Source organism: Furipterus horrens, unplaced genomic scaffold, assembly GCF_987537825.1.
Source record: "Furipterus horrens unplaced genomic scaffold, mFurHor1.1.pri manual_scaffold_11, whole genome shotgun sequence".
NCBI lineage: Eukaryota > Metazoa > Chordata > Mammalia > Chiroptera > Furipteridae > Furipterus > Furipterus horrens.
Window position 1 is genome coordinate 59,734,049 of NW_028327181.1, and position 15,446 is coordinate 59,749,494.

At 40.4% G+C, this 15,446-nt stretch overlaps 1 protein-coding gene across 1 annotated transcript in view; it reads right to left on the reverse strand.

Moving 5' to 3' along the window:
• Nucleotides 1-15,446, reverse strand: part of VPS53 (VPS53 subunit of GARP complex) — a 134,250-nt gene that overhangs the window by 27,400 nt on the left and 91,404 nt on the right. Inside the window, exons 15-17 of the mRNA XM_090257191.1 lie at nt 12,391-12,538; nt 7,477-7,559; nt 6,459-6,537 (exon numbers count right to left, since the gene is read on the reverse strand). Of these exons, the coding sequence (XP_090113317.1) occupies nt 6,459-6,537; nt 7,477-7,559; nt 12,391-12,538 (310 nt within the window). The remainder of the gene's footprint in view (nt 1-6,458; nt 6,538-7,476; nt 7,560-12,390; nt 12,539-15,446) is intronic.

Sequence of the window (15,446 nt, forward strand, 5' to 3'; positions counted from 1 at the left end):
AATTAGCTAAAGGAACTAAGCAAGCAAAATCTATGTATAGTGTGAGGTTATACATAGGCAGACGATGTGATGGTGGTGTAGAGGAGGAAGAAGGATAGACTCTTCTCATCTCTTCGGTGAATCTCCAAAGGGAAAAGCAAAACATCCAAAACAGGCTTTATATAAATATATTTATTTTTTTTCCCAACTGCTGGGCCAATGGAAAGGTGAATTTTAAATTTGTACAGCCCTTCTTAAAAGCAATTTGAGAACATGTATCAAAAATCTTAGCATTTGCCCTGGCTAGTGTGGCTCAGTGGATTGAGTGCTGGCCTGCGAACCAAAGGGTTGCTGGTTTGATTCCCAGTCAGGGCACATGCCTGGGCTGTGGACTGTGTCCCCAGTTGGGGGTGTGCGAGAGGCAACCACACATTGATGTTTCTATCCAGAGGCAGATTTAACAGCAGGTGCACCGGGTGTGTGCCCTGGGCCCCGCAAAACCATGTATTTTTATTTTCCCCGTCTCTCCCTTTTTCTTTAGGGCCCCAATATTTTCTTCTGCGCCCGGGGCTTCAACTGACATCCGCCAGGGTTTCTCTTCCTCTCTTTCTCCCTCTTTTCCCTACTCTCTAAAAATTAATAAATAAAATCTTTTAAAAAAACTCACCATTTTACATAGCTTTGATCTCTGCAATTCCCTTTAAGACAACCAATCTAAAATTAATAATTATGGATGTTTAGAAAAAATATACATACATACACACAGGTTGTCCATTGCTAGATTGTTTACAAATGTGAAAAATTGTAAATAACCTAAAAACCCATCAAAAGTGAATTAATTACATACATTTTAAGTGAGGGAATACATTATAGTACTTAAAACGAGGAAATCCGAAGCCTGCCAGTCGTGAAATCTGATACTGCCTGTGCAACCTGATCAGTGTGTCTTGGGCAAGTTACCTAACCTCTCTGGGCTTCGGTTTTCTCAGCTATAAAATTGGGATAATGATAATATCTAAAATCTATACAGTTACTGAAAGATAATGCATGAAATGTTCTTAACATAGTGCTTGGCATTTATTAATTCCATAGTAAATGTTAACTACTGTTATGATTTTAACAATAATATTGTATCAATAATTCTAGATTAAATGACAGAGAAAATGATTAAGACCTGCTAAATGAGAAAAACAGGTCATAAAACAGTATGTAAAGCAAGAAGACTGAAATATATCCATTAATTGGAATTACGGGTGACTTAAATTTTCTTCTTTAAAAATCTGTATTTTCCATAATGAAAGTCATTTGCTTTGGTCATAATGAAAAAAATCTTTTATGAAAAAAGAAAGGTATGCTTTCATTGTAGGTAGAAAATGAACTTGAGGATTTCTTAACCACGCAGCTCTGTGGGCCTCTTGAAATACATCTACATTTTAATGACTGAGGAAAATGAGAACAGATTTGAGGACTGTTCTAGCTATTTCAAAATGTCTTTGGGGGATAGTAATGCAGCCTCCTAAATTAGTACATGTTCACAATCTTGAAACCTAATGGAAATTACATGCCAGGCTGTAAGGAAATTTAATTTGTTCAGTTTCTTTTTTCTGTTTTTTTCCCCCCTAAAACTACCATTAACGGGCAAAAATCTAAGTGTGTTTGATTTTAGAGACTAGATTCTTTCAACCTAGTGATGTGCACAGATCTAGGAAAAAGGACACAGTGAGGAGGGGACCAGGGGACCAACGATTTCTTTAAAGAAAGCCATAAAATTTATTTTAAAAAATCCTACTTGTACGGCCATAATTAGTCATACTCATTCCTAAGGATTTACAGAATTTACATTTAAAAAACAGAACTGTTCATAGTTCTACCAAAATACTTCAAACAACCCCCTTTTTCAAGAATTAGGAGACTTGGTTTTATTTCTTTCTTCACTGTTATAAAGCTTTATGGCTTTGGGCATATTATGAAAAAGAAAACAAACAGACCAGAATGACAATTCATTAGTTTTCAGGGAGAAATACACAAAGCAGACCGGAATACTTGGGTTGGCTGCTCAACCCATTTTCCCCTCTGTAGGAAAGTCACGGCATCCGATCAAGAAAAGCTGAAGATAAATATCTAACAGGATGTTTGTGAATGCTTGGAAAGCTCATAATTAAGTCAGCATGAACACTCATGTGAGCCTGGTACTACTGGGCACACACTGACTTAGCGTTCTTCCACTTTTAAGCAAATCACTTCAGCTGCTTTTGACTCAGTTTCCACATTTGCCAAAATGACTTCCTCCTATTCTTTATGTAGGATATGGTACAACCCTGCATAGAGAGAGGCCTGAGTTTGAATCCTGGTTCTGCCACCTGCTAGCTAAGAGGTCATGGACAAGTGACTTCCTATCATCTCACAGAGTTCATCTAAGAAAATAATGCAATATGGGAAGGGGAAGTTGTCTGAAAGATAATTTTAATATAACTTATTGTATCAGCAATACTACTCTAATCTCAAAGTTACAGTTTCAGAGAGACCACTAAACTCGCATCATATGTTTTCTACCAAACTTTGTCCCTCCATGTTTTCCCCTCCTTTTCCAGCAGGTCTATGATCCTGCCATTTCCTATAAAAACACACAGCTGAGTCTGCTCAGTATAGTTATCCATGTTTTATGTTGTTACCATTCTTTGGTCAAATGGGTGTCTACAAACTTTAGTACTTTCTTCTTCCTGCCTTCCTCACCTTCAAAGTCATTCAGGGAGTGCAGCAAGTTCTCAGATAACATTGTGTCATTCAATGTCATTTTGTTATAATGCCATTGGAACTTAACTCTTATATTTATACCAACTAGTTTATGGTAAAACTGGTTTTGTTACATGTCATTTCACTTAAAGAAGCCAATATTAGTACTTTACTGTACTACTGTTATGCAAGTACTATGCTATGTTATGTAGATCCAGAACTGAATAAGTCTTCACGTTGTTCAACAGGAGAGACAGAGATAAAAAAATAATTGTATAAGAAAGTAGAGAGGTAGTCTATATGCTGTGGTGTCTTGAAGGAGAAACACACTCTGGTAAGATAAAAAATGGTGACATTGCAAGAGGCTCAAAAAAGCCAAAACAAGCTTGAAAAAGGACACAGGTGGAGGACTCACACTTCCTGATTTCAAAGCTTACTACAAAGCTACAACAACTCCTCTTTGAAAGAGGGTGTATTTTGTATTTTTCTTATGGTACTTTTTAATGGTACTGATTTTTTTTTATGGTACTATATGGCAGTTATTTGGGCATTCCTCTCATTTTGCACATCTCTTGCCCCACACCTTCTGGAATCTAAGAACCTTGACATAAGACCTCTGTCCTTCCCAGCCTTGGAACATCCTTCACCATGCTGGAGAAAGCCTGATTTGAACTATTCAATTAGCAGCAAAAAAGATGGAATCAGAGCCAGAAATAAGCATGATCGCATAACAAAAGTTTTAAAAAATCTGAGAAGACACAAAACAGGACGTAGGCACAGATAACAGACAGTGTATGTTGAATCAATCTGAGACCACTTGGCTTGTTTATATCTGGTCATTTTCATCACATGCATTTCATTTTGCTAGAACTCCAGAAGACTCAGACAAAGAGTAATGGCCTCCCAGCCGCTGCTTTCCCAGGCCTGTGGTTTTCCTATGACATAAACAAAAGATTCTGGAGGTATGGTCTTTGTTAATATTTGCTGGTGCGGGTCTGGGGGAGAAATGGATGGGGGGTGGGGGAGGGAGTTTGAGGAAAATCTACCTAGTGAACTGACAGTTCATATAAGCAACACCTGGAGTGTTAAATTCCCTGCAACTGTTGTTTTACTGAGGAAAAAAAAAAAATCCACTCTTCCTTTGGTAAATGTAAAAATTCTTTCACCAGCTGCATTCCAATCAGAAGTGTGTGCCAGTTCAGGAGAGATGGCAGCTGGAACAGATCATAGGCAGGAGGCCGTGAATGTTCACCAGCAGCTAGGGGATGATCAGTGCCCACAGAATGAATCTTCAGAGCCACGTTCATTTAAGAAAATGGGTTAACCTCAATCTGCCTGCACGGAGTTTTCTGCTTGTAAACATTGAGAATACTGGAAATACACATCCACATCTGATTGGCGAAAGGATTAGCCTTTTGAATAGAAACGTTGTGACATCAGCTATCCAGGACTCCCCACTTAGCTTCATAAAATCCTGAAGCCTAAGTTTTGGTTTTAATCCTATTTTTGTTAAATATTTACAATTTACTACAAAACCAAATTCAAACCAAATGTCTGCTTACATAACCCTGTGACAGGGCCGCTCCTCCCAAGAGGGAACGAGGACTAGCATTTATTGGCACCAGGTCAGCCACTCTCCCCGTGCCCCCTCCTCACCACTCTGGGACGCTGATGTCCGTATTCCGCATACAGATGAGGGAACTTGGGCCCAGAGAGGTTAGTCATTTGCTCAACACCTCCAGAGGAAAAATGAGGAGCGTTAGGTCTGTCTGATTCCAAAGCTAGTGGTGTTCTTTCCACTGTGTTCGTCTGCTACTGGCCAGTAAACTCCCCGAGAAGTTCTTCCTCCAGTGTGTAAGAATAGTACAAGAGTCTAAGACTCTAACACAGGCACTGGCAAACTTTTTCTGTAAAGGGTGAGACTGTAAATATTTTAGGCTTTGCAAGCCATATGGTCTCAGTTGCAATTACTTAATTCTGCACTTGTAGCCAAAGAGCAGCCACAGATAATATACAGGGTAGGGCAAAAGTAGATTTACAGTTGTTTGTATAGAAAATAATACAATAATTAATAATAATACAAGAATAAACTCTGTGTTTCATGTACTCATAACTGTAAACCTACATTTGCCCCACTCTATATAGGTAAAGAGTATGGCTATGTACCAATAAAACTTTATTTACACCCCTGACTCTGAGTAGCACCATAGGGGTGGCAAGAACAAGTGTCTCATAAAAGGCGGCAAAAAGGGAGCCAAGAAGAAAGCAGTTGATCCATTTTATAAGAAAGGCTGGTATGATATGAAAGCACCAGCGACGTTCAGTATAAGGTACACTGGAATAACACTAGTCACAAGAATTCAAGGAACCAAAATTGCATCTGATGATCTCAAGGGTCACATTTTTGAAGTGAGTCTAGCTGATCTGCAGAATGATGAAGCTGCATTTAGGAAATTCGAGCTAAGAATGTTCAGGGCAAAAACTGCCTAATTTCCATGGCATGGATCTTCCCATGGAGACAAAATGTGCTCCCTGGTCAAAAAATGGCAGACTATGATTGAAGCTTATGCTGTTGTCAAGACTACCGATAGCTATTTGCTTCGTCTGTTATGTGTTGGTTTCACTAAAAGGCAGTAATGGATTCAGAAGACCTCTTATGCTCAGCATCAGCAGGTCTGCCAAATTTGGAAATCATGGCCCGAGAGGTGCAGATAAATGACTTGAAAGAAGTGGTCAATAAACTGATCCCAAATAGCACTGGAAAAGGCATAGAAAAGCCTTGCCCATCTATTTATCCGCTCCGTGATATCTTTGTTAGAGAAGTCAAAATGCTGAAGAAGCCCAAGTTGGAACTGGGCAAACTCATGGAGCTTCACAGTGAAGGTAGCAGTTCTGTAAAAGCTAAAGTTTAATGAGCTGATGGGCATGAGCCCCCAAGTCCTAGAATCTGTTTAAAATTCAGACTTAACAGTGACAAAGAAAAACCCTACTTGAAATAAAAAACAAACAAACTTTATTTATAAAAACAGGCAAAGGGCCTAATTTGGCTCACGGGCTGCAGCTTGCTGACTGCTGCTCCAGAAGTTCTAGAGTGAATAGCTTCATGTTATTTAGCTTAGAAATCAATAAAGAACTGCCTGTTTCCAACTCAATTAATCAACAAGCAGGTAAGTCTGCTGGGTTCTATACAGTCCATGCTATTAAGGAATTTACACTCTTTTAGAAAGAAGACACAGGTACATAAAAACCAAATAGACAAGGCAGCATATGGTACGTGCTAAAGGAGGACACTTGAGGGCTGAGGGCTGACTGATGGGCAGCCATGGTAACAGAACACCAGGGTCCACAACCTGATCAAATAATCCTGCATTGGCACCAGAGCTCAGAATGAGATGGAAAAACCTCTCAGCGTGCAACAATGAAGATGAGCCAGAAGCTACTAACAAAAACACCCTTTCTGGGGAGACCACTTAAGGTTTTCATCAGCATGTGTCAGATGCTACAAAGTTAGTACCTCCTTGAGACTTACCAAACACATCTGCTCCCTGTCTTGTTCTCAAAGGAAAAAAACAATTGACCTTAAGGTGCAAGATAAACAGAGTGCTGTGGGAAACTCCTAGTCTTCCCTTCTCCTCCCGAGCGACACTTGAAGCCCTGGTGAGCCTGAAGCAGCTACAGGCAAGGGCGGGAGGAAGCCACCCAGGGCCCCCTTGGACGAGTAGGGAGCAGCACTTCTGAGAGCCTACCTTGCTCATGGCAGTCAGGGCAGGGTCGCAGGCAGCATCCAGGTCCTGAACCAGCAACTGAATGCTGCTTGAGATGACACTGAAAATCAAACAAATTAAAAGGTCACAACTTAAAAAAAAAATCACTTCTTAAATGACAAAGCCCCTCCCAAATGTCTGCGGCACCTGTGTGAAATTATTCAGCATTTCATCAGAAGCTCAGAAAACTCGAGTTTCATTTCAAAAGGGAATTAGTGACAATGAGGAGCACTTGGCTCTTCCTTTATTCTGGCTGCAAATCCTGGTCTCACTCAGGTTTGTGCCCACAGAGGACACAAAATTCCATAGTTAGTCTCCCTATTTGCTACAACCAGAATCCCTCTTCCACTTCCACCTCCAAAAAGACCTGCTTGCCAAAATGTTTAAATCAGAACTTGGAGAAAAAGAAGTTGAGAAAAGGAGAGAAATGACTTCAGAAGAAAACTTAAATTTCTCCTCAAAAAGTTGTGGATGAGAAAGCCCGGCCTAGTCCACTCTCATTTAATGACCACAACAAAAAAACTGCACGGTAACACCGGAGAAAGAACTACTTCAAGAAGGCTTTTCAGTTTGACCTTCTTGGACAGACACCCTCCCTACACAAACATGCGCACGCGCGGCTAAGATCTGACTGCTTACGCTTTATATTCTAAAATACTGGAGCTGGGGCTGGCCCTCTGTGCATTTAGGGGGGGCAGGTAGGAGGCTGTGGATCTGACCTTCCTTCAGAGATGGTCAAGGGAGGCTTTCTCCTCCTTTGCTATTCTAGTAGTGAAACAATAAAAACCCAGGGGCTAAAAATGATTGTATCTGAGGAGGCAGAATGAGATGCAGCTGCACCAGCTTCTAATGCTTCTTCTTAGTGGCTAGTGGGTAATAATTCCGATCCCACCGAAAGCCCTGGGAACCTATTAGGTTCAGTAGGGACCTAAAGCCTACAACGTGAGACATGCTGCTTTGTGAAGGGCAGGCCCTGGGCAAACATGTGCAAAGTACATACGTGCTGAACGTGTCCATTTCTCCCGTCAGATTGATTCGTTCAGTCAGACTTACATCCACTTTTTCTTTGAGTTTTTCTTCTAGCTATTAGAAAATAAGAGAGAAAAACATGCTTAATGATTATCCAAATGAGTACCTTAATAAGAATACTTAACATTGGCGGAGTTTGACGATTCAGGCACAATTTCAGGCACTTTTCATGCAGTGACTCATTTACTGCTCACAGCCCTGTGAAGGAGATTGTATTCCTATCCCCAGGTTGCAGATGAGGAAATGGAGGAGTGACCTACCTGAGACAATAAGGGGTAGGACCAGGAATCAAACCTCCAGAACCTGTGCCCTCTAGCACTGGGTTGTAATTGTTTCTTATGATACACTGACAATTCATTTAAATAATTTTTAAGAAGATCCCGATTTTTAGGATACTTCCTCTCAACTGTAGGCTCACTCCCCAACATGGGAAACCTCTGGTGGTGGGTGGCAGTAAAATCAGTATTAAAGCATTCACTGAGTGCTCCCACACATCCCCCACTGTGTTAAGGTGTGCGGGATATCGAGGCAAAGAAAGGAAGCAGTCAGTCTTCAGCAGACTACAGCCTAGGAAAAAAACACTGGCCATGTTCCCAGCTGCCTCAAAGAAAAATGTAACTGATCAGGAATTGAAAATAGCTCTAAACATCCCGGGAATTGATTCATCTCACACTCCCAGACCTATTTATTATACAAACTCTAAGAATAACAAATGTTTCGTCTTAAATTTAAAAATGCTCTCAGTGGTGTGTAAATTGCTGTAATCTTTTTTAGTAGGCAATTTATTTAAAAAGCAAAACATTAAATATACACCCTTTAAGCCAGTAACTTCACTTCTAGGAAAGTATTTCAATGGAACAATGAGAACAATGTACAAAGATATGTAAGTATTCTTTGCAGCATTCATTAACTCAACCAATATTTACTAAAAGCCCATTTTGTACCAGGCTCTAAGAGAGTAAGGGAGTTATTCAAGAACAAAATGATAAGATCTCATCTCGTTCTCTTTAAGCTCACATTCTAGTGCTGTTTGTTACTGAAAAATTGGAAACAATCTACACATATCTTTACATGAGACAAAAAACAAATTATGGTACAGGCTTACCATGCTTAAACTCTTCAGCAGCCTCTTCCCATTACACTGAAAATAAAATCCAAACTTCTAACCATGATTAGGGTCCTATCTCCCCTGCCCACTTCCAGCTTCCCCTTTGGCTGGTTTAGCTTCAGTTACATTTACCAGTTAAAGTTTAGGAAATACCAAAGTCTGTTCTCCCTCAGGGCCTTTATATGTCTCTTTCCTCTCCCCAGCTCTGCTCCCCACCACACCCCCTCCTTCCAACCCTTCCAAGTTCCTGACTTGCCAGTCTCCTTCCCAACCCTCGGGTCTGCTTCAATGTCAACTCCTCAGAGAGGCCCTTCTTGACCACTCTCCTTCTGCAGGCAACTCCTGAACTAGCACTGCAACTTCTTAACACTCACCACAAAACTGACGTTGCAGCTTGGCGTACATATTGATGATCTGGCTCCCCCATCAGTTCTTAGTTCCATCACACCATTGTTAATTAATATTACTTACATATATAAGTGCTTCATAAAGATCTCTTTAATGAATGAATTAAACACCCCATGCAAATGTTAAGTGTAAAAATGTTATAATTAGCAAGCCAATATTGATACATTATTGGCATTATTTAAGAATTTTTATTTTTCTAATTCTTCATTGCTTAGATTCTTAAGTTTCTGGTTTCTTTCTCCAATTCTTTTTGCCTACCCTCAAAGCCCCTGCAATTTTTTTAAGGAAACTGGGTTGTTTGCCCTGTGGACTCTCCCATAGTTTGGATTTTGTTGATTGTATCCACAGGATATTAACTAACATGTTCCCTTGTCCCTTGTATTTCTTATAAGTTGTAGTTTGATGTGCTGCTAACCCTTGAACATGGGTTTGAACTGTCTACTTATACATGGATATTTTTCAACAAATATGGTAAAGACTTCTCTTCCTTTTGATAATCTTAATAACCTTTTCTCTATTTTACATTTTTTGGGGGGAGTCAAAAGTTATATGTGAATTTTTGACTGTGTGCAGGGCTTAGTGGGGCATCAGTGCCCTTAACCCCTGCACTGTTCAAGGACTAACTGTAGAAGCTTGATCAGATTCAGGTTCTTTATTTTCATTTTTAGAAAACTACTTCATGATGGTGTTGTGTACTTCTATCAGTAGATGCATGATGTTTGGCTGTCTCTCTCCGTAATATCAGCAGCCATTGATGGTCAATGCCCAGACCCTTCATTCTATTAGGAGTTAAAAAAGAATTATATCCTCTTTCTTCTTCTTCATTTATTAGCTAAAACTCTGCTCTACAGAGATACTACCCATTGTCAATTATTTGGTTATCCTGAGGTACAAATAAGATAGGAAAGGCAGGATAAGAACCTCCCTTTTGTTTACCAGTGTTTAAACTCATATCCATGGTTCCTCAGTATCTTCAAAGGTGACATGAATTATTAAGAAATTTAGAGTCAGACAGATTCAATCATATTTGATGTTTCACTCCACCGTAGTTCACATTCTCACTGATGTTTATTTTATATGTCCCATCTCTGACCATTAGGGCTTATTTAGGTTGGCTCCTGGGTGAGTTTCCTAAGGCTGCCACAACAAATTACTACAGACATGGGGCCTTGCAACAGAAATTCATTCTCTCATAGCTCTGGAGGCCAGAAATCTGAAATCAAGGTGTTGGCAGGGTTGGTTCTGTTGGGAGGTTCTGAGGAAGAAACTGTTCCATGCCTCTCTTCCATCTTCTGGTAGCTGCTGGCAATCCTTGGTTTCCTTGGCTTGTAGACGCATCACTCCAATCTCTGCCTCCATCTGCACTCCCCCTTCTTCCCTGTGTCTCTGAGTGTTAAACCCCCCTCTCTTTTCTAATGATACCACTCACTGGATTTAGGGCTCACCCTAAATGCAAGATGATCTCATCTTCAGATTCTTAAGTACATCTTCAAAAACCCTATTTCCGAATAAGGTCACATTTACAGGTACTGGGGGTGGGTGGGCAGTAGGACCTGGACATGTCTTTTTGTACATTAAACACACAACAGCTCCTGAGTGAGTCCTTTTGAAATGGCTCTCATGGTCTTTGATATTTTATAGCTTTCTGTATGACATGATGTTCTAGGCTCATCTTGTACATTTTCTGCCCAAGCCTGGAATTAGTCATTTCTCCTAGAATCTCTGGTTCCTTTTAGTGGAAAATGGTATTTAGAGATCACAGTATAAGGGCTAAGTAAGAATGTATTTACTTTTATAATCAATAAAAATGATTTTCATTACATAAGAAAAAACTGGCTACATTTATCATGAGTCATTAAAATGATCTTTGATCTACTAATAATTCTAGAACTTCTAAGAATCTGTTTTAGAAAAATAATGTAAAACATTACATGTTCTTCATAGGATTACTTACAAAACCAAAAACTTGAAGCAGCATAAACAATTATCAGAGATACTGTTAAATAATTTATAGTATACCCCTTAATGGAGTATTATGTCACCATAACAATGATCATAATAAAGATATTCTAGCAACAGGAAAAATGCCAATGCTATGATTTAACAAAAACAAAAGGATATGAAAATTAAGTCAAGATCACAGCACACAAAACTATGTTGATGAAAAACAACTGGAAAAAAACCCCCTCCAAATTACTAATATGATTATTCGAGGGTGATAGGATTAAGGGTCATTATTTTTATAGCGTTTTTTTTTTTTGGTACCATGGTTATTTTACGTTTAAAACACTATTATTTATATGTCTGTATTCTTTATCATTCTGCACACACACAAAATAGTTAAATGGTGTTTCTTCATCAAAGAACTCTGTGAGCCCCGCTTTGCAGGTCCTCACAAATCAATTGCCCTCCTGCCCTGGAAGTTTTGGGGGTTAAATGGGTTGCTGTCTCTGGCGTCAAGGGCAAACCTTCACAGATCATTTCCTGTGTGACTCAATATAACCATGTCCCCAAGCATAGCATGCTACTGCCTCTGCCTCCGGCTGGCTTAGCCTCAACTGTGAAGTTTTATGGGGTGGGGGGCTCCTTATTTGGCCTCCTGTACTCTTGCTCAGCTCACAGGTGCTCCATGCTGTCCTGTCTGAACCCTAATTTATGACTGCCTGCCTATGATCTAGCCATGTATAAATAACAAACCCAGAGAGATGGGAAGAGCAGAACCTTCCCCAATTACTTTTTCTTTCTTGGCCTTAGGTGAATTACAGATCAAATATGAAAAGGAACTTCTAATGCCACATCTAAGGCTGAATGGAAAATTATTCTGGGTCTTCCTTGTTTTCATGGGGAACTCTAATAGAAGCATCACCCTTTCCTCCTTCACAGTTCCTGAACGTCAACATCCAAACAATGGTTATTTGTTTAGGCAGATTAAGACTGCTATGTAAATTCCAGGAGACACATAAAAGCCCAAAAGGATTCTGCTTAGCCTAGTGACACCTCTGAGAATGGAATAACTGGCTGTGACTCATCACCACCAAAGGCTGGGTCCTAGTACCCTTAAGTTTATTCCTGCTTGTCTCATACAGGAGACAGGGCTACTGACCTACTTTTCAGAGGGCATGCCCTTTATGTAGTTTACATAACTCCAGGGAAGAGATTAGTCACACTTTCTTGCCTAGGCTCCTTTAACAAGGCCCTTCTGTAAGACAGCCATCCTCTGGCTGGGCTGCCAGTTTTTCCTATGGGAGGTCAACTGGTCTACCCAGGTGGTATGTGGCCTTATTAGAGCCCACACTCCTACCAACTGAGCTAAGTGGCCCAAATGGTTCAGAAAAGGGAAGTGGAGAGTGGACAGCCAGGGTGGCTCACCTGCTGGGTAGTGGCCAGACAGTACTCTGCTGTGCTCAGGATGCTGCAGATGAGGCAGAGCTCCTCTAGCGTGAACTTGGCTACTTCTGAGCCCTCCTTTTCCTTGAGGAGGCTGCTGATGGTCAGCCCTCCACTGCTGCTTGTGGTTCTGAGGAAAAGGAACAGGCAATAGTCAGGGACTTCTCACTTGCTTCCTGAACTGGAAACTGCACATCTTAAGACAAAGAAAAGGGGGAAGTAAAGGCTGGACAGGGCCCAAATAAATCCACATACAATGAGTCTTTTCCTACTGACCTCACCTTGACCATCAGAAATAGGAAGAGATGATTCCAACAGTGAGCCAGTAATCAGTCATATTCACTATGAGGTCTCTGATACTTGCAGACTCTGCTTAGCTTGGAATTTCCTGATCTGCAGAGCTCATTTAGGATAATCCTGAATTATTTCTCTCGGCTAAGCTAATTCTGCACAGGAATTTGTATGTTGTGTTTGTGGAGGGGTTCAAAAGTAAATGTTAAGACATGGTTTGACTACCTCAAGAAACCAAAAGGCATCTCATTCCTTCCTACTGATCTAATCACATGCTCACAAAATGTCAAAATGCAATTATAAAACTTCCTATTTTAACCGTGAGAATCTAATTTTTTTAAAGACGACAGAATTCAATGGCATTTATTTTAAAAATAAGAGAAATTTCTCCATTAAAAACTTGCCCACTCCTGGTTGGGCGGCTCAGTTATTTGGAGTGTTGTCCTGATACACCAAGAGCACACACAGGAAGCGACAAATGAGTGCATAAGTAAATGGAACAACAGATTGATGTCTCTGTCTCTTAAAATCAATAGAAAAAATTAAAAAATTCTGTCCAGTCTTACTGATAATCAAAAATTTGAAATATTTTAATTCCCCACACTTATAAGAGTATGACGCACTGGCACTCTTGTCTGCTATGGGGTAAGAGTGTCACATTGTACAAACTTTCTGGAGGTGTATTTCAGGAGCTTAAAAAAAAAAAATGCCCCGATGATTTGACCCAGCAGTTCCACTTCTGTTCAAGGATGCTTTTCTGAGTGTTATTTAAAATACCAAAACAGTGAACCCAACCTATCAATTCAGAGAATGATCCATCAGACTTTCAGAAGTTAACTGAGGTTCTTCTATATATTTGATTGCCATGGCATCATTAAACGTGTTCTGATGAATATTTACTGTCACGAGTGCTAACCATTCTCTGTTCTTCTCTTCCCTTCTTTATGGCTCAGGAGACTGACTTCCACAAACTAATCACCCAGGCTCCTTGGCCCACAGGCCTCCTGTTGGGTTCAGCCATTGGGGGATGGAGCAGGAAGTCAGAGAGGTAGAGGGAGGTCTGAGCAATAGCTCGTCCTCCAGCCGTCTGTGCTTCAGTGTGGTCCCGGCAGTGACAGGCCTGCTAGGACGAGTTTCTGTGGGGCAGACCTTTGTCCACAGCCCTAGCTCTCAAATGAGTTTCAAAGTAGTAATAATTCCCCACTAGTATCTGGATGCTTCATCATCCTCTGCTGGTTCCTTTTACAATACCTTGCCCCTATTTCTGTGAATACACAGCTGCTTTACTTCTCACAACAGCCCAGCTGAGTTCACCATTTGTTTCCTGCTGAGACAACGGCTGACACACATGGGAAAATGCTCCCGGGATGATGTTAAATGAAAAGTGAAAGCAGGAGGGTATGAGACTATAAGCAGCATAGTCCCAATTCTGTTAGACAAGCAAAAGACACAATCACACATGTTATATATATATATATACACACACACACATATATATATATATATATATATATATATATATATATATATATATATATATATATATATATATAAAGAATCCTGGCTGGTTTGGCTCAGTGGATTGAGCATCGGCCTGCGAGCTAAGTGTCGCTGGTTCGATCTTCCAGTCAGGGCACATCAGAGAAGGAAAACTCTGACTCCAAAAAACCTCCGCTGCCTTGCGGCATACCTCTTCAGGGGAAAGGCTAAGGGAGTAAACCCCGACAGAAAATCCGGAGCCGGAGTCCCTAAGGCGGTTTGACGTTGTAGTCAACACCGGCAACTCCTGCGGCGCACCTGAAGCCAAGCTGTATTGACTCCGTCTTTCCCTTGGACCCTTCAGCTGCGAAGAGAGGGGGGGGTCTGCTGCATGGGCAACAGCAGACCCTCCATATCACCCTGCCCAGGCTCTGTAGCTTCAGCTTCACTGGAGAGGACACTCCAGCGTCATCGCAAGATGTCGATTCAACACGGGAGGAGACAGATACCGTGTCACTCCCGAGTCGGACTGCACAACCATTCTCGGCGGTGCAGATAGACTCTTAAGAAGCTACACCATCGTCTCTCGAGACGGACGGCTGCCGACGACGATGATATATAAAGAATGGAAAAGTATATACCAAAAAGTTAAACTTGTTTTCTCTGGGTGGTGAGATTATAGGTCATTTTTGTTTTCAATTTTTGTCTGCCTTCTAATGAATTTCTGTTATTCTGATAATCAGGACAAAAGTTACTAAAATTTTGAGAATAATTTTTATCATAAAGAAATTTTCATTGATAAAAAATATCTGCTATTTCAAATCTCTTGTGGAACACAGGGATTTTATTGTCTTTCCTCCAAATAATGTAAAACTCCCCTATATGACACATTTTAGTGATGATGACAGAAACTAATTCCATTATTATTGAATATAGTCATGGGGATGACTTATAATTATTAAATTCTGAAGCATTTTCTTAAATCATATTCTATTACAATTGAAGTTGCTGTAGTATAACCAAAACATCTAAAACTCGTTGAATGATTCATTTATTTCAAGTAACAAGCAATATAACAACAATCTATTGCCCCAGTGAATAGTGAAGTCAGTCTAATTAGCAGCTGCGCTATGCAACACCCTGCCCGTAAATCTCACTTAAACATTAGACTATCCAGAACAGCAAGATACGCATACCATAGAACAGACTTTAGAACATAATGAGACCTAGGGAAAGCAGACTCATGCCTCTCATCTACTAATCATCCC